This window comes from Physcomitrium patens, chromosome 21, assembly GCF_059467195.1.
Source record: "Physcomitrium patens ecotype Gransden chromosome 21, ASM5946719v1, whole genome shotgun sequence".
NCBI classification, from domain to species: Eukaryota; Viridiplantae; Streptophyta; class Bryopsida; order Funariales; family Funariaceae; genus Physcomitrium; species Physcomitrium patens.
Window position 1 is genome coordinate 10,164,515 of NC_143430.1, and position 24,848 is coordinate 10,189,362.

Here is a 24,848-nt window from a genome sequence, read left to right on the forward strand (position 1 = left end):
TTGAATATAATAATATGTCTTTTGGACTTACAAAAATACCAATCGCTTTCCAACATCTTATAAATGACATTTTTTATGAATTTCTTTGAAATTTTAGTGTTTATCATTTAAATAATATTCTAATCTATTCTAAAAATAAAAAAGAATATGAACTTTATATTATAAAAACTTATAGATGTAATATTATATGCTAAGATAAAAAAGTGTATATTCTACTTTACTTAAGTTAATTTCCTAGGATATATCATTTCTAACAAAGAGCTAATGATAAATCCAAAGAAGATCCAAACTATCATAGATTGAAAGACATCAAAAACAATAAGAGATAATCACTACTTTTTGGATTTTGTTAATCATTATCAAATCTTCATTAAGAACTTTTCTCAAGTTGTAGCTTTATTTATATGTTTGATTTATAAAAATAAATTTAAGTGGAATAAATAAGTCAAAGAATTATTTGATGCTTTGATAAAGGAGTTTATTTTTGTACTAATTTTCATTTGTGTAGACTTTCCTAAGATATTTTTCATAAAAAAAAATGCATCTAACTTTGCCTTATTATCACAAATGGGAGCAGATGACAAATTCCATCCAATAGCTTTTCATTTCAAGAAGTTTTGAATAATAAAAATAAAACTATAAAATTCATAATAAAAAACTTTTTACAATTGTGGATTCTTTTCAAAAATGACATTATTATCTAGAAAGTACTTCCAGTCTAGCCACTATGTATATAAATCACAAGAACCTCAAGTACTTCATGGCAATATTATAATATGATAACATAATTATATAGTGAAGAATAAAAATATAGATATTATTATAAAAGAGTGTAATAGAAAGATATTGTAGAAAAATAAAGAAAAATGATAAAAAGGTAATAAAATTTGAGAGCAAACTTGAGAGAAGATTTTTGAATATTGATTTTATATCATTTGGATTAATATTGAGATTTTGAAGGATTTTCAAATTTAATAATATATTTGGTGAATTAAGATTTTGTGTCAAGGACAAGAACATGATAAAAATAAATAAACAAGTGAGACTTCTTTCAAAGAAAGATGACAAAATAAAAATAACTTGATATGTATATTAAAAAAGAAACTAGAATGGCTATTGCCAAAAGCGAAGAAAACTAGAGACCCTTGAAACTAGACTGGAAGCAAGAAAGGAATTGACAAGAGTGAAGAAGGCTTCACTCTTGTCTCTATATATACTATTTAACTAGGAGCTATGTGGCGACGTTCTATAGGACCTCCAATATGTGTTGACTTTGTAAGATACATGCCTTGACTTACAAGGGAAGTTTTTCTACGTGTGGACCACATAATTAGCTTATTCTTCAAGCTAACAACATGTGTGGCACATGGCCAACTTGTTGACCACGTTTCTAATCCAAAAAGTCAATAAAAGACACCTGTAAAGTCAAAACAGCATCTATGAAGCTTCTAGGAAGTTTTTATAGCAAATACTATAGAATTAACTTATTTTTACCTATTTTTACTTAATTCTTCCTATTTATACATGTAATTATTAGCTTACATACGTATGTCCGTGACATTACCTCCCCCCCTTTTTTTAGGGATGAGTCCCACAAGGAGTGGTCATCATATGTTGAGAAAATTTATGATGCAAGAAATTATATTTGCTACATATTTTGATCTTTGTTCTCTTCGAAGATGATTGATAAGGCCTCTCAACCATTGGTAGTGTCTCATACTAGGGTGGGAAGACCACCCGGTTATTTGATTGTTGTTGAGGCCTTCATAACTTCCTTCGAATAAAATATTTGGATCACTGTCAGGAGTTGTTTCTACATCTAGTAAAATCACCAAACATTGGGAGTCCCTTTCAAAGTCATGATATCAAATGCATTGTATCTCGCCATCTATTTGACGAAGAACATGTCGTTCTTAAAGAACTTCATCTCGATTGCATCGTCTTGAAGGTTGTGACAATCATAATGTCTTGTCTGATAGGTCAATAAACAAAGGCTCTTAAGTCAAATCTACTAGTTATTGATTTTCCATCTTCTTAGTGTCACAACTACAAAGAAGCTACAAACAAGGATTGAAAGTAGAATGTTATCTTGCTTAGATCTTGTTTCTTTTATAAAGAAGATTTTCATCTTGATTTTGATGGATGTCGTCGATGAAAAGCCTCTATTTCTTTTGTTACATTTGCAAGATTTTTTACTAGCTCCCATGTATGTTCACTAATATCATATCCGTGCCAATGGACAAGATATTTTAATTTATTTCAGTGCCACCTTGAATCTAAGACTTCTTCCACTTCAAATTCTTCATTATCATCCACCGCTATAGGAAGAGATGGAGCTTGTCTTCTTCTTGGTATGTCCACTGTCTTGTATGGTTCAAAAAGAGATACATGGAATACTGGATGGATTTTCATTGACTCCCGTAGGTATAAACGATATGTAACCAGATTGATTTATACAAAAATAGAAAATGGTCCAAGCCTTGGATAGTCCAAGTTGTCACAAGGACGAATGGTCTTGATATTGTGACAAAGTAACCATACCTTATCACCTACGTGGAATAGTTTTTTTTCCTTTTAATAGACATCCACATTGATATTTTGTTGTTCTTGAGCTTCTTTTAACTATGCCTTCATCGTTGCATGTAGCTTTGACAAATGAATTGTCAAATCTTTTGCAGCAAGATTATCAACTTTTGAAAATTCAAAAGTATCAAGTTGTGGATGATAACCATAATTGGCAAAGAAAGGTGTTTATTTTGTAGAAAAATGTATCGTGTTATTGTAAGCAAACTCTGCTAATGGCAAAAGAGTTGTCCAATCATCTTGTTGGTAGTTGATGGTACATCTTAAATACTGCTCCAAAACTTGATTAACATGCTCCGTTTATCCATCAGTTTGAGGATGGAATGCCAAAGATAGTTTTATATCCACTTTTAGAATCTTGAAAAGAGTCCGCCAAAATCTTGATACAAATTGAATTCTCCTATCTCATATAATATCCTTGAATAATCTATTATAGCTATAGATATTGTCAAGAATTAGCTTAGCTATTTCTTCACTTGTGATAGATTTTGTACATGGTACAAAATGTGCCATCTTGATAAAACGATCTACTATTACAAATATAGAGCCATAAGAACGTGAGATTAGAAGATCTGTGATGAAATCCATAGAAACAAAAAACCATGGTTGTTTTGGAATGGATAATGGCTAAAGAAGTCCATAAGGTCGATGATGAGGAGTTTTTGATCTTGAGCAAACATCACAAGATTGTACAAAATCTTTGACTGCTTTCCACATTTAGGGCTACCAAAAGTCCCTGGATATTAGTTCCAAAGGTTTATTGTATCCAACATGTCGTACTACTGGAAATTCATGACAAGCTTAAAGAATACGTAATCGAACTTCATCTTTTAGAATATATAGGCATCCTTCAAAATATAGTAGATTCTTCTTGAATTCAAACTTAGAAGTATCATGAGACTTTGAAGGATTTTCCTTAATATCACGAATAAGAGGATCAAAAGACATATTTGACTGAAATTGCTTAATGAAAGTTGAATCAACAGTTAGTGTTGATTTCATTGCTAGAAGATGAAGATGCTCTAACTTCAAGAGAATTATCTGTTGTTGATTGAAAGCATCATTTCCTTTCTTTGGTGTAAGGTAAGATCGTCTAGAGAGTGCATCTGACAAACCTTGTTGTTTTTCTGGTCGATAAGTAATCTTGAATTCAAATCTTGACAAAGATATACTTCAACGGGCTTAGCGACGATTCAAAACATGTGCTGACATAAAATATTCAAGGTTCTTGTAATCAGTGTATACTATAGGTGGGCTAGAAGCACCTTCTAGATAATGGCACCATTCTTAAAACAAATCCACGATTGTAAGAAGTTCTTTATCATGAATCTTGTAGTTGATCTCGACTACTGAAAATTTTTTAGAATGAAAAGCTATTGAATGAAGTTTATCATCTGTTTCCATTTGTGACAATACGGCATCCAAAGCAAAGTCTGATGCATTTGTTTCCATAAAAAATGGCTTAAAAAAATCAACGTGATACAAGATTAGTGTAGAAACAAATGTTATCTTCAAAGCTTCAAATGCTACTTCTGCTTCTTGATTCCATTGAAGTTTGTCTTTACAAGTCAAATGTGTAAGTGGAATTTTAACTTGAGAGAAGTCTTTGAAGAAGATCCAATAGTAGTTGGCAAATTCCAAAAAGCATTGGATGTCTCTTACTGTTTTTGGAATCTTTCAATCCACAATACTTTGAACTTTCTTAGGATCCATCATAAGTCCATCATTTGAAATGATATATCCTAAGAAGTTGACTTGAGTAGTGTGAAATACACACTTTTCTATCTTAGCATAGAGTCTTGCATCTCTTAGTTTTTGCAATACATGACGAACATGAAGTTCATGTTCTTCTTTGTTCTTAGAATAGATTAAGATATTGTCTAGGTAACAAATAACAAAATCATCTAAAAACTCTCAAAAGACATCATTCATTAGATGTTCGAATGTTGTTGGTGCATTTGTAAGTCCAAAAGGTATGGCGTTGTATTCAAAATGTCCATACCTTGTTCAAAATGCAGTCTTCTATTCATCTCCTTCTTTGATGTGTACCAGATTGTATGCTCTTCGTAGATCTATTTTTGTATAGAACTTAGCTTGATTCAATTGATCAAGGAGTCCAGATATCAAAGGTAGCAGGTACCTATTTTTGATAGTGATTTTGTTGAGTCCTTGATAATCGACACACATCTGCAATGATCTGTCTTTTTTCTTCACAAATAAAATTGGAGCTCATGCTGGAGATTTGGAATGGCATTGTCGTAGTACGTAAAGTCTTACTTGAGAATGCTCCAAGCACCTGATTGTGGAAGGAAGAATGGAAATTGCAATAACAAAATCTTTATTCTAATAGAATACTAACAATGCTCTAATTAGATCATAATAATGCTAATCAAACTTAATCAAATTCAAAAAAAACCTCAAAGAAATTTCAAACAAATAATAGGAATTCTTAAAGAAATATTAGAAGGATCACAAATATCACTCAAATACATCTCAATTCAATCTTAATTTAATTCTAGTTAAAATCTTATTGAACTTCATTCAAAATTTAGGCCAAAATTAATTGAATCTTAAATCCTAATAAAATCCTAAACCCTAAATCAAACCTTAAATAAACCTTAAACCAAATCCAAACCAAATCCTAAACCAAATCCTAACCAAACCCTAAACCAAATCCTAATCCTAAATCAAATCCTAACCAAATCCTAAATCCTAAATAAAATCCTAACCAAACCCTAAATCAAACCTTAAATCCTAAACCAAATCCTAACCAAATCTTAAATCCCAAATCCTAAACCAAATCCTAAATCAAACCCTAAATAAACCATAAACCCTAAATCAAATCCTAATCCAAATCCTAATCCAAATCCTAAATCTTAAACCAAACCTTAGTAATTCCTATAATAGATTTAAACCTCAATAACTAATGAATAAACCGTTGATCTTAATTCAAATTTTTCAAATTTTTAAACAAATAAGTTAAAAACAAGCACAAAAAAATTGAAAAAGATCGGAGTTACCAAATTGGCGATAACCTCAAAAATGTGCTCGGGTATTGGCCGGTCTCCTTGTCCAATTTTGATGCCAATCTTCCAAAGCCAATATCTCTCTTTAGCATTGTTCGATTGATCTTAAAATTCTCATACATATAGAAAATCAAGTCAAATATTTTTTTACATAAGTTTCATTCCAATCCAACTAGTAGATTGTAAGAAATCTTAAAAATCCTCACTAGACCTAAATTTCTATTTTTTGAGACCTTGACCCACTTAAACCTCAATATTCCTCAATTCAACCGTTAGATCGAGCTCAAATTCACAATACATATTGAATACAACTATAGCCATAAACTCACAAAATTTCACCCATAAATCTATTACAAAATTCTTGAAATCACCCAAAACGTAAATCCTATTTTATTTCATAAAATCCAAGTCATCCAAAACATACCTTGACTTTGCAAAGCTCTTACAAAGTCATAACAACTCCAAATCACCCAAAATCAATGCTTATAGAAACCTTATCCAATTTTCTATCAAATACTATTGTCCGATCTACCAAAGAATCTCGGAGTCATCGTCAAGATTCAGTTTTGTGCCTCAGGGTCTGATTTCGACCCTAGTTCATAACTGGCCCTATTCGGGTATCAATATCTAGTTTTTTTAAGTAATTTTTTCTAGAATCTACTTTTAACTTCTTCCTAAAGATGTCTATATCATTTATTTTTCCAATCTATCTTATTTTGCCTTATTTTTGGCCCTACAAAGTAAGTAGAAGCTATTTTTTCTAAAAATGCGGCATTACTACTGAAAGTTTTACTACCTTCCTATCTTTTATGCATATTTTTTTACTTTTTCTTTTAACTTGGCTCTTCTTTAATAAGATCCATATTATCATCTTTCACCATATAATCGTGTTACAATATGATTGTGTATGAAGTTCTTGGCCAAATTCTCTTCAATATATTCCTTAAGTTCAGCCAACTCATTTTGAGATAAATTGTAGATTGGTCCAAATGGCGGTTGTCCTCCTTCTTGAAGGTCAATTGAGCGATCATAGAAATGATGTTCTAGAAGAGTATCTGCATTCTTCTTTTCAAATACATCTTGAAAATCTTGATATTGGCTTAGAATGCCACTTGAAGTCTTTTCACCAGTAAAACAGGTGTGGCATAAATGACACAAGGTGATCCTTCTTTTGCAGCATGCAAGAAAGCTCTTATACCTACAAATATAGGTTTAATTATACTATACGTATGACTTTCTACTTGATTAACTATGCTCTTAGTTATACTTTCAAAAAAATCAAGACTACGAGAAGTCCAATCTATTTTAGGATTATATTTTTCTAGCCATGATAAACCTAAAATGACTGGATTAGAAGGAGATATAATGATATTAAATATTACAAAGCTACTATGACCATTAGTTGCTATTTATATAGGAAGGGTTTCATGAGTAATATCTCTTAAAGACAACGGATGACCATCTATGACTTCTATATGAACACATTTAGTTTTCTTCACTAAAAATATGTTATGTCTTTTAGCAAATTCTTCATTTAAGAAACATGTTGAGACTCCTAAATCTAGCAAGGCAGAAGCTTTGTGATATTTAGATCCTAGAATAACATTTATCATAAAACATGGAGAGGGTTCTGAGGAGAGGGTAGGACCTTCACTAGGCATTATACAAGATTCCAGTTGCATAGTCCTTATTGTAGCTGGACAAATTTGTTTTCCGACATGCTATGTTCTTTGATTGCCGTACTCCTCATCTTATAGTTGCGTCACTTCTTTGGGCAATGTTGAGTAGTGTGCTTAGATTCTCCACAATATAAGCATAATCCTTCTTGAGGACGTCGAGTCTTTTTTTGCTCAGTAAGAGGTTTGAAACGTACTGCATCAATTTACATAACTTCTACTTCCGAATGTATGTGTTGAAGAGATGTTGGTATTGCCATTGAATTATAGTAACGTTGAGGTCCATTTGTACAATTCTCAAATCAAAATTCAAAAAGATGATTGTCGCACTTCACAGCAAAGTCAATTACTTGACTCAATGTTTGAGGATTAGATAAGTTGAGCATTAATTTTTTTACCTCATATTGTAATCCGTAGAGAAATTGGCTAATAAGTGCAGCATCATTCTACTTAATATCAATTGCAAGTTGTCAAAATTGTGAAGCATACAACGTTACTGATCGATTACCTTATCGCAAAGTACGGATCTTATTGGTTGCAATACGAATTGTATCATGTTCTCCATACATGGATTGAAACTCTAACAAAAAAAGCCTCTAAATTATCCCATATTGTATCTCGTCATTTAAGAAAAGATAAAAACCATGATAATGCTGAACCTGAAAGAAGCGTATGAATGAATCTAACTTGCAATTATGCAGTTGAATAGCTTTGGGATTGAAGTTCAATCACAAGTTGTACTTGATTCATAAATCCTCTAAACTTTGATCTTGTGCCATCAAACTTCTTGGGTAGGGCAATTCTTGGTTCTCTAACACTGGAAGGACATTCCACCATAGGATAAGGGACATGATTTGGTGCAGATTTTGTTGCAGCTCCAATCATTTCTATATCTTCACTTCATGTCAATCTTATTGTTTCTTGTGGTGATAAATCAAGTTGATGAATTACAAGCATTAACTCCCTCAATTGCTCTTGCATTTGTACCATTGCACTCTTCATTTGAGTAAGTTCTGCCATGACAACACTTAGAAAAGAGAAGATGTCTAATATCACTTAAGACAAATAGAAGAAAAGACTTGAGAAAAAAGAAAATACTAAAGACAATATCAGTTTAGAGGAGGGTAATCTGCAACTTCTAATATGCTAATGTCTTATTAAGAGAAAGGAGTAATCCACTCTTAATCAAGATTAGACAAAGCTCTGATATTGTAAGTACATTCTTGTCAATCTGTCAAGGACAAGAATTTGATAAAAACAAATAAACAAGTGATACTTCTCTCAAAGAAAGATGACAAATTAGAAATAACTTGATATGTATATTAAAAAAGAAACTGCAATGGCTATTGCCAAAAGCCAAGAAAACTAAAGACCCTTGAAACTAGACTGGAAGCAAGAAAGGGGTTGACAAGAGTGAAGAAGGCTTCACTCTTGTCTCTATATATACTATCTAACTAGGGGCTATGTGGCGATGTGTCAAGGACAAGAACTCGATGAAAGCTAAAGAGTAAGTGAGACTTTTCTCAAAAAGAAATAGGAAAAAATAGAAATATGTATATTAAGAAAGAAACTGGAATGACTATTGCCAAAATACAAGAAAACTAGAGACCCTTGAAACTAGACTAGAAGCAAGAAAGGAGTTGACAAGAGTGAAGAGGGCTTCACTCTTGCCTCTATATATACTATCTAACTAGAAGCCACGTGGCGATGTTCTATAAGACCTCCAATATATGTTGACTTTCTAGGCCACATGCCTTTGCTTGCAAGGCAAGTTTTCTATGGATGGACCACGTAGTTAGCTTGTTCTTTAAGCTTCCAACATGCGTGGCACATGGCTAACTTATTGACCAAGTTTCTAACCTAAAAGTCAACTATAGACTCCTATAAAGTCAAAGCAGTGTCTATGAAGCTTTTAAGAAGCTTCTCTAGAAGATATTACACAATTAACCTACTTTTACATACTTTTATCTATTCATATAGGTAATTATATGTATGTCCGTGACATTACCCCCCCTTCTAGGGACGAGTTCCACGAGGAGCGGTGATTATATATTGAGAAAATCTAATATGCGGCGAATTGTATTTGCTACATACTCTGATCTTTCTTCTCTTCGAAGATAGTTGATGGGTCCTCTTAGCCATCGATAGTGTCCCATTCCAGGGCGAGAAGACCACCCTGTTATTTGATCACTGTTGAGGCCTTCATAACTTCCTTCAAATAATACATTTGAAACACCATCAAGAGTCGTTCCTATCTCCAATAATATCACCAAACATCGAGAATCTCTTCCAAGGTCGTGATACCAAACGCGTTGTATCTCACCATCTATTCGAGGAAGAACATGTCGTTCTTGAGGGTCTTCATTTCGGTTGCATCGTCTTGAAGGTTGTGATAATCGCAATGTCTCATCCGGTAAGTCAGCAAACGAAGGTTCTTGAGTTGAATCCGCTGGTTGTTGGCTCTCCATCTAATTAGCGTCACAAAATGCAAAGAAGTTACAAACAAGGATAGGAAATTGAATGTTATCTTGCCTCAATCTTGTCTCTTTTATAAGAGAGGTTTTCATCTTGGTTTTGATGGATGTCGTTGATGAAAAACTTTGACTTTAGCTGATGCATTTGCTAGATTCCTGGATGGCTCCCATGTGCGCTCACTAATATCATATCCGCACCAATGAACAAGATATTCCAGCTTATTTCGGCGCCGCCTTGAGTCTAATATCTCTTCCACCTCAAATTCTTCATTATTATCTACTTCTATAGGAGGCGGTGGCATTTGTCTTCTTCCTTGTATATCCACTGTCTTATATGGTTCAAGAAGAGACACGTGGAATACAGGATGGATCTTCATTGACTCCGGTAGATGTAACCGATATGCAACTGGGTTGATCTGTTCAGAAACAAAAAAGGGGCCAAGCCTACGATAGTCCAATTTGTCACAAGGTCGAGTGGTCTTGATATTGCGACGAAGTAGCCATACCTTATCACCCACGTTGAGTTGTGGTTGCTCATTACGATATACATCTGCATTTATCTTTTGTCGTTCTTGAGCTTTCTTCAACTGCGCCTTCATTATTGCATGTAACTCTGACAACCGATTTGCCATATCTTCTGCTGCAGGATTATCAACTTTTGAAAAATCAAAAGTATCAAGTCGTGGATGATAGCCATAATTGGCAAAGAAAGGTGTTTGTTGCGTGGAGGAATGTACCGTATTATTATAAGCAAACTCTGCCAATGGCAGAAGGTTTGTCCAATCATCTTGTTGGTAGTTGATGGTACACCTTAAATACTGTTCCAAGACTTGGTTTACGCGCTCTGTTTGTCCATCAGTTTGAGGATGGAAAGCTGAGGATAGCTTTATGTCCACTTTTAAAATCTTGAAAAGAGTCCTCCAGAATCTCGACACAAATTGAGTTCTCCTATCCGATATGATATCTTTAGGTAATCCATGATAGCGATAGATATTATCAATGAAAAGCTTAGCTGTTTCTTCACCTGTGATAGATTTTGTACATGGCATAAAATGTGCCATCTTGGTGAAACGATCTACTATCACAAATATAGAATCATAAGATCTTGAGTTTGGAAGATCTGTGATGAAATCCATAGAAACAGAAGACCATGGTTGTTCTGGTATAGGTAATGGCTGAAGAAGTCCGTAAGGTCGATGTCGAGGAATTTTTGATCTTGAACAAATATCACATGATTGTACAAAGTCTTTGACTGACTTCCACATTTGTGGCCACCAAAAATCTCTTGATATGAGTTCCAGAGTCTTATTATATCCAAAGTGCCCTGCTGCTGGAAAGTCATGACGTGCTTGAAGAACACGCAAACGTGCTTTTCCTTCTGGAACATATAGGCGTCCTTCAAAATATAATAGATTATTCTTGAACTCGAACTTAGAAGAATCATGAGACTTGGAAGAATTATTCTCGATATCATGAACAAGAGGGTCTGAGGACATACTGGACTGGATTTGCTTGAGAAAAGTTGAATCAACAGTCAATGTTGATTTCACTGCTCGGAGATGAAATTGCTCCGGTTTCAAGAGGACCGTTCTTTGTTGCTCAAAAGCTGCATCTCCTTCTTTTGGTACAAAATAAGAACGTCTAGACAGGGCATCGGACAAACCTTGTTGTTTTCCTGGCCGATAAGTGATAATGAAGTCGAATCTTGACAAAGACATACTCCAACGAGCTTGACGACGATTCAACACGCGTGCTGACATGAAATACTCGAGGTTCTTGTGATCTGTATACACAGTGACTGGACTAGAAGCGCCTTCTAGATAATGACGCCATTCTTGAAAGGAATCCACGATTGCAAGAAGTTCTTTATCGTGGATCTCATAATTGATCTCGGCTGCTGAGAATTTTCTTGAATGAAAAGCTATCGGATGAAGTTTGTCATCTGTTCCCATTTGTGATAAAACTGCACCCAAGGCAAAATCCGATGCATCTGTTTCCATAAAAAATGCCTTGGAAAAGTCAACACGATATAAGACTGGTGCAGAGACAAACGATGTCTTCAAGGCTTCAAATGCTGCTTCCGCTTCTTGATTCCATTGGAATTTATCTTTACTAGTCAAGCGTGTAAGTGGAGCTGCAACTCGTGAGAAGTCTTTGATGAAGATCCGATAGTAATTCGCAAATCCCAAGAAACATTGGACATCTCTCACAGTCTTTGGAATCTTCCAATCCATGATTGTTTGGACTTTCTTAGAATCCATCATAAGACCATCATTTGAAATGATGTATCCTAAAAAGTCAACTTGAGTAGTGTGAAATACACACTTTTCCATCTTGGCGTACAATCCTGCATCTCTGAGTTTTTGTAATACTTGACGAACATGTATTTCATGTTCTTCAACATTCTTAGAATAAATCAGGATATCGTCTAGGTAGCAGACGACAAAATTGTCTAAGAATTCACGAAATACATCATTCATGAGATGTTGAAAAGCAGCTGGTGCATTCGTGAGTCCAAAAGGCATGACATTATATTCAAAATGCCCGTACCTGGTTCGAAACGCAGTCTTCCATTCATCTCCTTCTTATATCCGTACTAGATTATATGCTCCTCTTAGATCTATTTTTGTATAGATCTTAGCTTGATTTAACTGGTCAAGGAGTCCTGATATCAAAGGTAATGGATACCTGTTCTTGATTGTGATCTTGTTGAGTCCTCGATAGTCAACACACATTCGTAAAGATCCATCTTTTTTCTTTACGAATAGAATTGGAGCTCCTGCTGGAGATTTTGAATGGCGTATGAAATTCTTCGCTAAATTCTCGTCAATATATGTCTTGAGTTCAGCCAACTCATCTTACGATAAACTGTAAATTGGTCCAAATGGTGGCTGAGTTCCTTCCTTGAGATCGATTGAACAATCGTATGGGCGATGCTCAGGAAGAATATCTGCATTTTTTTTCTCAAAAACGTCTTGATAATCCTGATATTGACTTGGAATGCCACTTGAAGTCTTTACGCTTTCAGAAATAGGTGCAGCATAAATAGCAAAAGTTGATCCTTCTTTTGCTGCGTGTATAAATGCTTTTGCACCTATAAGTGCGAGTTTTACTATACTAGACTCATGGTTTTTTACTTGATTAATAGAACTGTTACTAATGCTCTGAGGAAAATCAAGTTTACGAGAAATCCAATCTATTCGAGGATTATACTTTTCTAACCATGATAAGCCTAAAATTACTGGATTAGAGGGAGATCTAATTATATTAAAAATTACGCAACTACTATGACCATTTATTACTACATCTACAGGAAGTATTTCGTGAGTTACATCTCCAGAAGACAACGGACGACCATCTATGACTTCTACGTGTACAGGTTTAGTTTTTTGTATTAATGATATTCTATGACATCTAGCAAATTCTTCATCTAAAAAACAAGATGAGGCTCCTGAATCTACCAAGGCAGAGGCTTTGTAATTATTAGGTCCTAAACGCACATCTATTATAAAACAAGGAGATGGTTCTGAGGAGAGGATAGGACCTTCATTAGAAGTTGTACAAGATTCCAGCCGCACGGTCCCTATTGTAGCTGGACGTATTTGTTTTCCGACATACTGTCTTCTTTGACAGCCGTACTCCTCATTTTGTAGTTACGTCGCTTCTTTGGACAATGTTGAGCAGTGTGCTTAGGTTCTCCACAATATAAGCACAATCCTTCTTGTCGACGACGAGACTTTTCTTGCTCAGTAAGAGGTTTGAAACGTACCGCATCAATTTGCATATCCTCTACTTCTGAAGGTATGTGTTGAGGAGACGTCGGTGTTGCCATTGAATTGTAGTAACGTTGAGGCCCACTTGTGCGACTCTCGGATCGAAATTCAAAAAGTCGATTGTCGCACTTCACAGCAAAGTCAATTGCTTGACTCAATGTTTGAGGATCAGGTAAATTAAGCATCAATTTCTTTACCTCATATTGTAATCCGTAGAGAAATTGACTCACAAGTGCGGCATCATCCCACTTGATATCAGTTGCAAGTTGTCGAAATTGCGAAGCATATAATGTTACTGATCGATTGCCTTGTCGCAAAATACGGATCTTGTTGGTTGCAACACGAATTGCATCATGTTCTCCAAACATGGATCGAAACTCCGCCAAAAAAGCCTCCAGATTATCCAATATTGGATCTCGTCGTTCAAGAAAAGATGAAAACCATGACAATGCTGAACCTGAAAGAAGTGTACCAATGAATCTAACTTGTGACCCTGGAGTTGGATAGCTCTGGGGTTGAAGTTCAATCACTAGTTGGACCTGATTGATGAATCCTCGAAACTTGGATCTGGTACCATCAAACTTCTCGGGCAAGGCAACTCTCGGTTCTCTAACACTCGAAGGGTGTTCCATTCTGGGAGAAGGGACATGGTTTGGTGCAGATGTCGAAGCAACCCCAATCATCTCTATATCTTCACTTCCTACCATTCTTGTTGCTCCTTGTGGTGGTAAATTGAGTTGATGCATCGCAAGCATTAACTCCCTCAATTGTTCTTGCATCTGTGCCATTGCACTCTTCATTTCAACAAGCTCTGCCATAGTAGCACTTAGAAAAGAGAAGATGTCTAATAACGCTCAAAACAAATAGAAGAGAGGAATTGATAACAAAGAAAATACTAAGAACAATATCAGTTTAAAAGAGGGTAATCCGCAACTTCTAATGCGCTTATGTCTTATCAAGAAAAAGGGGTAATCCACTCTTAATCAAGAAAAGACAAAGCTCTGATATTGTAAGTGTACTCTTGTCAATCTGTCAAGGACAAGAACTCGATGAAAGCTAAAGAGTAAGTGAGACTTTTCTCAAAAAGAAATAGGAAAAAATAGAAATATGTATATTAAGAAAGAAACTGGAATGACTATTGCCAAAATACAAGAAAACTAGAGACCCTTGAAACTGGACTAGAAGCAAGAAAGGAGTTGACAAGAGTGAAGAGGGCTTCACTCTTGCCTCTATATATACTATCTAACTAGAAGCCACGTGGCGATGTTCTATAAGACCTCCAATATATGTTGACTTTCTAGGCCACATGCCTTTGCTTGCAAGGCAAGTTTTCTATGGATGGACCACGTAGTTAGCTTGTTCTTTAAGCTTCCAACATGCGTGGCACATGGCTAACTTATTGACCAAGTTTCTAACCTAAAAGTCAACTATAGACTCCTATAAAGTCAAAGCAGTGTCTATGAAGCTTCTAAGAAGCTTCTCTAGAAGATATTACACAATTAACCTACTTTTACATACTTTTATCTATTCATATAGGTAATTATATGTATGTCCGTGACACGATGTTCTAGAGGACCTCCAATATGTGTTGACTTTGTAGGACACATGCCTTGACTTATAAGGGAAGTTTTTCTACGTGTGGGCCACATAGTTAGCTTGGTCTTCAAGCTAACAACATGTGTGGCACATGGCCAACTTGTTGACCACGTTTCTAATCCAAAAATTCAATTAAAGACACATATAAAGTCAAAGCAGCATCTATGAAGCTTCTATAGCAAATACTATAGAATTAACTTACTTTTACATACTTTTACTTATTTCTACCTATTTATATATGTAATTATTGGCTTACATGCGTATATCCATGACATTTTGAGAAATAAAAATAAGTTTATAAATTTTAGGATTTTGTGAATTTTGTAGCATATTTATAAGTAAAACTTGGATAATTTGTTGTTGTATATGTTTTAAATGTGTGTAAAATACTTGAGGTCAATTAAGGAATTAAATTGAAGAATATGAGGGTTTTTGTGGATTATGGTCTTGAATAATTTAGATTTAAGGTTAACAAGCAATTTTGCAATCTAGCAATATCTATTGATTTGATTGAAGTAAAAATTAGTAAGAGTAATTTATATTAGAATATTTACTTGCAGCTCAAATTATAAAGTAATTAAACAATGTCATAATATATATATTGTCTTGTTTGAGAATGCTCTAGGTACATGGCTATAAAAGGTGAAGTTGTATTTTATAAGTATCCAAAAAATCCTAATAGGTTTCATCCATATAAAAAGAATGTAATTCGAATTTCAATTCAAAAGTACATAAAGTCAATACAAAGTGCTTAAAAATATTCTTTTTAATAACTTCAACCATATACAAGCTTTAATTGCCTTATTACTTTCATAATTAGGCAATTTTGATTTTTCTTTGTAAGTCCTAATCCTAATTAGTGAACTTCAATAAGTTATAACTTCTAATCTGACCATCCACTTGATACAAAATTTTGCATACAAATATTACTATAAATTTTCTACATGTTCAAAAAAATTCAACTTAATTCAACTTAAAAATTGTGAAAAAACGTCCAAAAAAATTGCACTAATGTCACTCAACTGCCAACTTGAAAGTTGATGTAGATATTCTAGTAGCAATTTTTCTTTCTCTAATTATTAATTTTAGCTCAAAATTGAGGTGTAGCTTGATCTTCAAGTCTTCTAATACCATTCCAAATTTCATCTTGTTTTGATTAGTAGATCTTTAGATTTCTTAGAAATCCTATCCAACCTCAAATTGCCAACTTTTGATACCTACTTATATCAAAAACTAGTTATCTCTCAATTGCACAATTAAATTAATACAAAATTTTATGCTTTTTAGTATATCCAATCAATCAAGCACTATTAAATTTTGAACTATAGATATGACACTAATTACACAAGCTAGCTAAGAGTGCTAGTCCTAATTGTATTGCATAAATTCAAAGTCACCAATACAAACCATGACTTTCAAAAACAATTACAAAGTCATTCCAAACTCTATAAAAACATGCCTTATATCTTAGGAATGAACTTGAAGCTAGCTCTCCAACTCTAATTGTTGATCTTTGAATGCTCCTCTACTTTGCTCTAGGTGGCTATTTCAGTAGCTAGAAGTCTAATTTTAACCCTATCCTACAAACAGCCAACCTTTGAATATCAATCCAACCTATCCTAGGAGTTTTTTAGCTTGACCATACCCTCAACTTAACCCTAGTGTCAATTGTACTAATTATCACTTCTCTCATCTTGTTTTTATCAATTTATGGCTTTTTTAAGGCAATAAAAGAGTTTCTACAACCTAAAAGGTAAAATTACTAACCAACTTTTAATCTACTAACTATTACAATAAGAAAACAAACTAAGAAACTTTTATAAAAGCCATGTTTAAATGTCTTGAATTGTTATTAAATCAAGATGATTAGATATTAATTATAAATTCATTTTTTATTATATTTTTATCAATTAAACAAGGAGAAATCTGTATTGATTTTCACTTGGCGTCGGCGCCGCCCTCGCTACCGTGCTGTGCGATCGGACGGGTGCTACTTAGTGCGACGCGCCGGGCCCGCGCGCCGGGCCACGCAGCCCCGCCACATGGGCGCAGCGACGCAGTGGCACAGAGCCAGCCAGGTCGACATCGATCGATCGAGTTGCGAGGTGCGACGAGGAGGGTTTAGGAGGAGCACTGCAGCTGCCACTCCACCCATCAAGCACGCAGTTGAGGGAGAGAGCTCGGTGGGAATAGCGCCCTCTCTTTTCCCCCGAGCTGCCTTTTATTTTCTTACTCTCCAGGGCTGTCTTGTCTGGCTCATCTCTAACCTTGCCACGCCTGCTCTCCCCCCCCTCCACCCTGCCCTCCTGTCCAGGCCAATTCTTCTCGTTCTCTCAATGCATTTCCATCGCCATGCGTTTCACAACCAGTGCCCTAATCCCCCCTGCGCATGCGTCTTGTGTGATCAGCCTCGGGAATAGACCAGTTCGGAAGTCGTCTCTGTGGAGCTCCTGCGTTGGTTGAATTGACGTGTGATTTTGGGTTTTGGCGGGGGGATTCTGGGGATTGGAGGTGGACGGGGGACGTGGGTGCAAGGGCATGGGGATTGAGAGTGTGAACGGTGGTTCATGAAGAACGCCATGGTGCATTTGATTGCGCACTGGTACCGGGGGTGGTGTTTGAGAGAGGTGGTGCGACGGGGGAAGTTTCATGCTGCTGGTTAGTGATTTTGTGGTTATGCGATTTGGGTGCAGTTGAATGCTGTTGAGTGGATGAAAATTTGGATTGCTAGAACATTGGAATTACGAGCGGGTTTGCAATGGCGATTCGAATTCATGATTGAATGCGTTATTTGGAGTGTGAATGGTTTTTTATGTGCTTCTTTTTAGCACTTTACGTAGATCGCGGCTAGTTGATTTCGGTTCTGGTGGGTTCCCTTGGCATTGTGTCATCGCACAGCTCCAATTGGAGGTGTCAGTGGCGATTTTCATGCCTGGGACTAGGTGTTTCGTTTCGTTTCGTTTTTATTTATTGATTGTAAAGTTATACCTACAGCGCTCGGTTAAGAGTAGAAAACCACAGCTTCTATACGAATTCTCCGTTAGTGATGTCGAGAATTGACGAGCTTGTGGAGGACTTAGTACTCGGCCAACTTTTGGAGACCATTCAGAGCCACAGTGCGATTAGCTGAACTTTGTTATTACAAACTTTTAACTCAACCTCAAGTACATACCTTCTAATTGGATCATGTAAACTGAGCTCCGCCACTTCGAAATCCTGGTGGAGTTACTGTTGTCATCACAGTAGCTTTACCTTACAGAATCTCAAACTCTGCTTTGTAAATGGATTGATCAGAACGTTTGTCTCCTACTTTTAAGAAGTTAGGTAGTTTTAAAAAATCACTCATAGTTCCAAATACTTTATTTACACGTACCCCCAGTATAGAAGCACTTTTAGCGGTGTGGTGCGATTATTTTGAGGATACATCACTTGTTTCGTCGAAAACATTGTATTGCGATTGGACAAAATGGCCGTCTTTGAACTTGATGTAGTGATTTTTGGTAGCTCAATTGGGTTTTTGCGCACCTGCAGTGGTTTCAGATGTTTTTGATTACAGCATCCGTCAGCACCCGGTTGTGAAGGAAAGGAAGTCCTTTGGAGCTGAGCGCTTCATTTTATTGTCATCTTGTGCCACCAGTGGTTTATTGCACATGTACTACGTCCTCACTTATTTGTTTGAGTAGCATTGCATAGTTGCTAGATTGTTGCCATTCTAAACCAGTGTATGTGGTCAATGAGATAATACAGTAGTTGCCCAGCTCGCATGTAGGAGAGTCATTCCCATTTTAAGATATATATATATATATATTGAGATGCCTGTTTGAGAGAGTTCCTCACCCCTGTGGTGAGTGTCACCTTTTAAGTAGTCCCGTGGAGGTATTAAAGGATACGACAATAAAGAGGCTTATGACTTGTAGTCGAAGTACCTAGCTTATAGAAATTTAAGCACGTCAGTAAGTATGCCTTTTGCAGAGATTTTGGCAAAGCACATGGCTTTCATTCAGCTACTCAAGATGCTCGTGCTCCTACAAGATGGCAGACTTATGACCCGGTGGCGTTTCAGAAATATTATCGCTACAGACCTTTTCCGGTTGCATTTCGAGCAATGACAATTGTCTTTGAGATTGGCATGCTGACATTTTGGCACTTTGTTCAGAAGGACATTCAGAAGCGGGCAGAGAAGGTGACTATTTTTACTCTCCCTGTGATATAATTGAGGAGTCTTCTGGTTGTTTGAATGAATTATTTCAGTTACCTAGGTATAGGATTAGGTCTAGAATTCAATACACCGTCGTCCTTAAACAGCTGTGCGCTTACTGGCTATCTCACTGGGCATCATTTCTCGTGGAATTTACCTTCAAGGTTCACGGTTGTGAGATGTTACGTTTGACTTGATTCATTAATTGCTAATATTTAGAACTGAAAATTAGTTAGACGTTCTTGTCGTGTCAATTCTTCGTGATATTGCTCAAAATATTGCTTCAACCTCCCTGCCTTCGCTCAAACCACTTCCTGGTGTGATGCAGCTACGTTGCAGTCTAATTCGTCTGGGCCCATTTTACATCAAGGTTAGTATTGCAAAGACATTTGGAAAGGTGGTTTTTCATTTCCTTAGTGAGCCGGTTATGGTATGCTATTAACTGAGGTCTGTGCTTGGAATTTGCAGCTTGGGCAGGCTTTGAGTACACGGCCTGATATCCTACCACATGTTTACTGTCAAGAGCTTGCGAAATTGCAGGTTCGTTCATAAGAAGAGGACTGGATATGTTTTAACGATGGCCATACAGGCATAATATAGCGTGCTCAAAGATTTTATTTTTATTAAAGCTTCTGGAAGTTGCACTGATTTATGTAAAGAGTGTTGTATCTGGTCATGTGAAGGATTGTAACACGTGTATAGAAGACAAGAACTATGCTTAAATTCATGTGAATGTTTTAACTTTATCATCTTGCTTAAATTCGTATATTTATTCACTCACTGCGGCCGTCCTTTTATTGAAGGATCGAATTCCTCCATTTCCAACGTTGGAGGCGTTAAAGTTTTTCGAAAGTCAGTTCGGAAAACCTGCTTCACAAGTATTCGCTGAAATTTCGCAGAAACCTGTTGCCGCTGCGTCTCTTGGTCAGGTGTACAGAGGTACTAACTACAGAGGTCATGTTGTTTTTGTCTTTTCAATCTTTCAGTAGTGAAGACAGGCTGTTATATCCAGAGCGAATATGCTTTCCAGTAGAGTACGCTAGACTCTTTTTTTCAAGTTACTCTTGGCTTGTGACGTCTGAGTATTGGCTATCGAGTCTCTACTGCAAACCAGTAGTTCGTAACAGTTCTTCCGTGAAATGACATTGGATAGAATCAAACCTGAAAAGACCCATTGCTTTCTATCAACGCATGACGCTTGTATACTCCTCAGAGATCTTGCAGCGCCTAGCTTTTAGTATATGTGTAGTAGTTTTTCTGTACTGAGGCTAATTTTTAACTGCTGACATCGAAACAGCACGGTTACACTCTGGAGAGGCTGTAGCTGTGAAAGTGCAAAGGCCAGGCGTACCTGAAGTATTAGCGCTCGATGCTCACCTATTGCGCATGCTTGGAGGTCAGATGCAGAAATTCGCGGGAACACGAAGTGATCTTGTGGCAGTTGTGGATGAAATGGTGAAGAGCTTAACCGTTTTTGTGGAGTTCGATGTTCTTTGGGGGAGTCTGCAGGCTTTGAAACTAGTTTTTTGTGTTAAATAACTATTTATTAAATGATGTTAGCACTAGCATTCTTTGACAAGTGTTTTAAGATCCTGTCATTCACCTGATCAGTGTCATGTAAACCTCTTCGTAACAAACACTTGTGAATTGGATGGGAATACTTCAGGTTGGACATATGTTTGAGGAAGTGGATTATATCAAAGAAGGTTACAATGCAGAACGTTTCGCTGCTCTTTTTGGACTCCGCGCTCCCTCAAGTATGTTGTTTCTCTTCCACCACTATTTGTTATGTTCTTAGCTTTGTCAAATGCTTGAGTTATCTCAAAAGACTTGGTCAGGGATTTGATAAATTAATAACCAATCTTAGTCAGTTTTAGTTTTTTCTTTCCTTTTTATGACGGCATTTAGAACATCTGATGTTTGAAGAGTGTTTCTCATTAAGGCTTCAGAATAACAAAGAACCCGCGATGCTTTCAGAAAGTGAACGATCCTCAGCAAGTAATCGACAAAATCATCATTATGGCTCAAGATCTAGCCAAATGGTGAGAGACTTCTATGGAAATAGTGGAGATGGCGTAGTAAAAGTTCCAAAAATATACTGGGAGTATAGTTCTAAGGGAGTGTTGACGATGGAGTGGATTGACGGTATAAAGCTTACTGATCGAGATTCTTTACTTGCATCTGGTTTTGACATCCAACACCTTGTTGATCAGGTAATATTTGTTATGTAATATCTTTGTGCAGAGTTCTTAACTTTCCCTCGACTTCGTATTCTTCTGCTGAATGTTCTTATTACATTTTCTTGAATGTGATGATTTGTAGAAGAACTTTTCTTTTTCTTTTCTCAAGTCACAGAACTGATGAGACATTGACAGGGAGTATTATCATCCCTTCGACAACTGTTGGAGGAGGGTTATTTTCATGCTGATCCACATCCAGGCAATGTTGTAGTTACAAGGGATGGCGTGTTAGCCTATTTTGACTTTGGAATGATGAGTGAATTGCGTCGGGAGTACCGAATTGGTTTGATTCGTACAGTACGTTTTCAGCCTTCCCACATTGCCGTTGTATTTCTAAGTCTAGGCTTTTAGAGGGCCATGTGCAAGATATCTACTGCGTTTTCTTTTTCACCTATTTGCTCGTTTAGCGATGATTGAATGAGGCAAGTTAATTAGAAAGGTTCTTACCAAACTGTTCTTATTTGCAATGCAGTTAATACACTTCGTTAATCGGGATTCTGAGGGACTCGCCAGAGACTTTGTGATGTTAGACTTTATTCCGGTAGGTACAGACCTAGAGCCAGTAGCTCGTGAGCTCCGTTTATCTTTTGGAGACGAAGGAGCTAAAGTTCAGATGGATTTTCAGGTCAGCAAACAATTTACATTTATGTTCATTATGTATCAATTTTATATATTTGAATGAGTTTCCTATTTCTAGAAATCATAGACCATAGGATTTGAAAAAGAAATTAATTTAGATTGGTAAGCTCTATTTGAAGAATAAAATTATGGTTGATTTTTGCTCGTGACGATTTTATATTTGGTGCTGAATCAGGGTGTCATGAATCAACTTTGGGCGGTGATGTATAAATTCCAGTTTCGTTTATCTCCTGAATACGCTATGGTGGTTCGAGCTCTTGGATCTTTAGAAGGAACAGCAACCACCCTGGATCCTGATTTCCAAGTTGTAGCTAGTGCATATCCGTTCATTGTAGGTAGGTTATTGGCGGACTCTGATCCTCAGATGCGAGAAACTTTAAGGGAACTGCTTATACGGAAAAATGGCTCTATTCGATGGCATCGACTAGAACGCCTGGTGCGCATTCATTACCTTTTTCAAACAAAAATGTGGGAACCAAAATTATGGGACACATTCTGAATTGAGAAAGATGATTTAACAGTTGCATGTATTGCTGCTGTTCAGTTAGTTGCACTTCTTTGGAGAAATCATATGGTTAGCTAATTCTCATTCTGATATTTTGTGCAGGTGGTAGCAGTAGCAGATCAGTCTGCGCCTGTAACTACCGTGACTAAAAAAGAGAAGGGACAGGTTGGACAAGATGGATTTGGGCACCAAAGGGCAGGGGGTATAAGAGGAGCTTTTGACTCCCGTGCTGTGGCTTCCGCTACCCTGGACGTGATGAACTTCATTTTGTCTGGGGAAGGCTCAAGAGTTAGGGTATTGCTAGTTAAAGATATTGTTAGGACTTTCTCTGCTAATTTGAAGCATTATTATTTGGATTCTATGAAGCTGGAAAAGGATCCTGTGTACACAGAATATGCTGGTGAAAGTTTGAAATCGGAACCAGCTGGTGAGCCAGAAGTAGGACAACAAACTGCAGGAAATTATTTCAAATGGAAGGACTGGGTAATATATGGACCTAGTACATTTGCCAACCCCTTATTGTGGAGCAAAACACGCCTGTTACGTCTGTGGGGCAGCAGGCAAGGGATGTGGAGCTCCAGTAGAAAAGACACAGTCTCTTCTGCCAAGCAGGATGAGCTAGGTGGTGATCAAATGGATTCTCATTCTCCAAAGGCCCCAAATGTGGGCCTTCCTGTTGAGGGGAATAATCACCGCCTCAGGGCAGAAAAACAAAAAGTAACTCCTAAGGTACAGCCTTGTCTGGATGTTTCGATTTATTTATTTGAATACAACACGTCTTCGGAGTAGCTTGTATTGTGTTGTATTCATTCTATGACAGAAGTACTAATGCCGCTGATCTAGATAGGATGGACGGCATTTGTGTCAGTCATTTCTGCCTTGTCATTGTGCCTACCTTGCTATGTTTCCAGAAGATTTGGCAGCCGTCGAAGCAAGCACTGACTCCTAGTTGTATGCAGTTGGACAATTTTCCCGGGCGGGTAGAAGCAGGATTACTTGCATTTGTCAAAGCTGTGGAGGCAAATCCAGAGGTTTGGATTCCCTTGATGGCTCAGTTGGGAGCGAAACCTGAGGCTCGGGCTCTTGGCTGTGAAGTGACTAATGCCTTAGCTGAATCCTACTGCAATGAAACAGCAGAGGCATTCTTTCTGTACATATCAAAGCAGCTGCATGAATCAAGCCAATGCTAATTTTATCAATTTCTCCGACTAGCATTCACCTGTGTAATTGCAATACCATAATCAAGAACGAAACAAATTGTTTCCCACAAAGATATGCGAGCTCTTTGCAAGGATATAGTTCTAAATCTGTATTCAAATAGAAGAGTTCGTTGTGTACTATTTTGTTGTATACATGTGGAACTACTGTAAATTAGTAGTAATTAGAGCACTCTAGACCAATCGCAATTTTCGAGGGTTGAGAAATAATTGATGTTCGAGTACATTTACATAATTACCTGTCAACTACGTTCAGCAACTTATTGGGAGATAGGTATGTTCAGACGCTATCACCGAGTGCGGTAGTAATGCTAATCTACAGAGTCGTCAACTTAAGGTATTGTAGTTGAACTTACAATACGTATCATTGATTTCCACTGAATTCTGGAGAAACAAGATTTGGATTACATTTGACCATCACCCTCGCTTAAGCTCGTTGATCACCAACATCAAGAACATTTCATACTTTCTTGCCCCTCTGATCCATCACGTCATTGACAATGTTCTGGCTCTTGCCGCTTTTCAGAGTTTGAAATGGTAAGAGTCCAAAATCTTCCGCCACTTGCCTGCCTCTGTTGGCATTCAAGGAGCGATATGTGCCTGAACCTAGTGCAAGTTTACTTGTATCTGCAACACACGATCCAACAACCTGGCGGAAAAAGGAGGGTTTGTGAGTGTTTTTCTCACAGCTGATGAGTGCAGCAGTCAAAATCTGCAATGGATATAACTGCTGAACTCATCAGCGACATTTTCTGGCAATGATTTGCACGTACACCATCGCAAAACGGAAACTTCTGAAGTTCCGGAGACTCAAAGGGTTCATAGATTCCAACACTGCTAGGTACAGCTTATCTCACCATTCAGGAAGGATTCGAGCCTTGACTAGAGATGCGATTGTGCAACATGAATTCTATGCAAACG

At 36.7% G+C, this 24,848-nt stretch overlaps 1 protein-coding gene across 2 annotated transcripts; it reads left to right on the plus strand.

Annotated features, from left to right (window-relative positions):
• The first annotated feature begins 17,371 nt into the window (after positions 1-17,371).
• LOC112274134 (uncharacterized) lies at positions 17,372-23,981 on the plus strand. 2 transcript variants are annotated; one of them, XM_024503356.3, is made up of 14 exons: positions 17,372-17,786; positions 18,660-18,780; positions 19,101-19,311; positions 19,655-19,696; positions 19,795-19,866; positions 20,130-20,265; positions 20,624-20,781; positions 20,993-21,083; positions 21,304-21,539; positions 21,702-21,863; positions 22,039-22,191; positions 22,381-22,641; positions 22,813-23,439; positions 23,670-23,981. In XM_024503356.3, exons 1-14 carry the CDS (start codon positions 17,696-17,698, stop codon positions 23,898-23,900), a joined length of 2,592 nt encoding a protein of 863 aa, XP_024359124.1. In that variant the 5' UTR covers positions 17,372-17,695; the 3' UTR covers positions 23,901-23,981. The 2 variants fall into 2 exon arrangements, with proteins under 2 accessions (XP_024359124.1, XP_090101893.1); XM_090245767.1 differs by lacking the exon at positions 18,660-18,780 and having other exon boundaries at positions 17,392-17,786.
• The last annotated feature ends 867 nt before the right edge of the window (positions 23,982-24,848 follow it).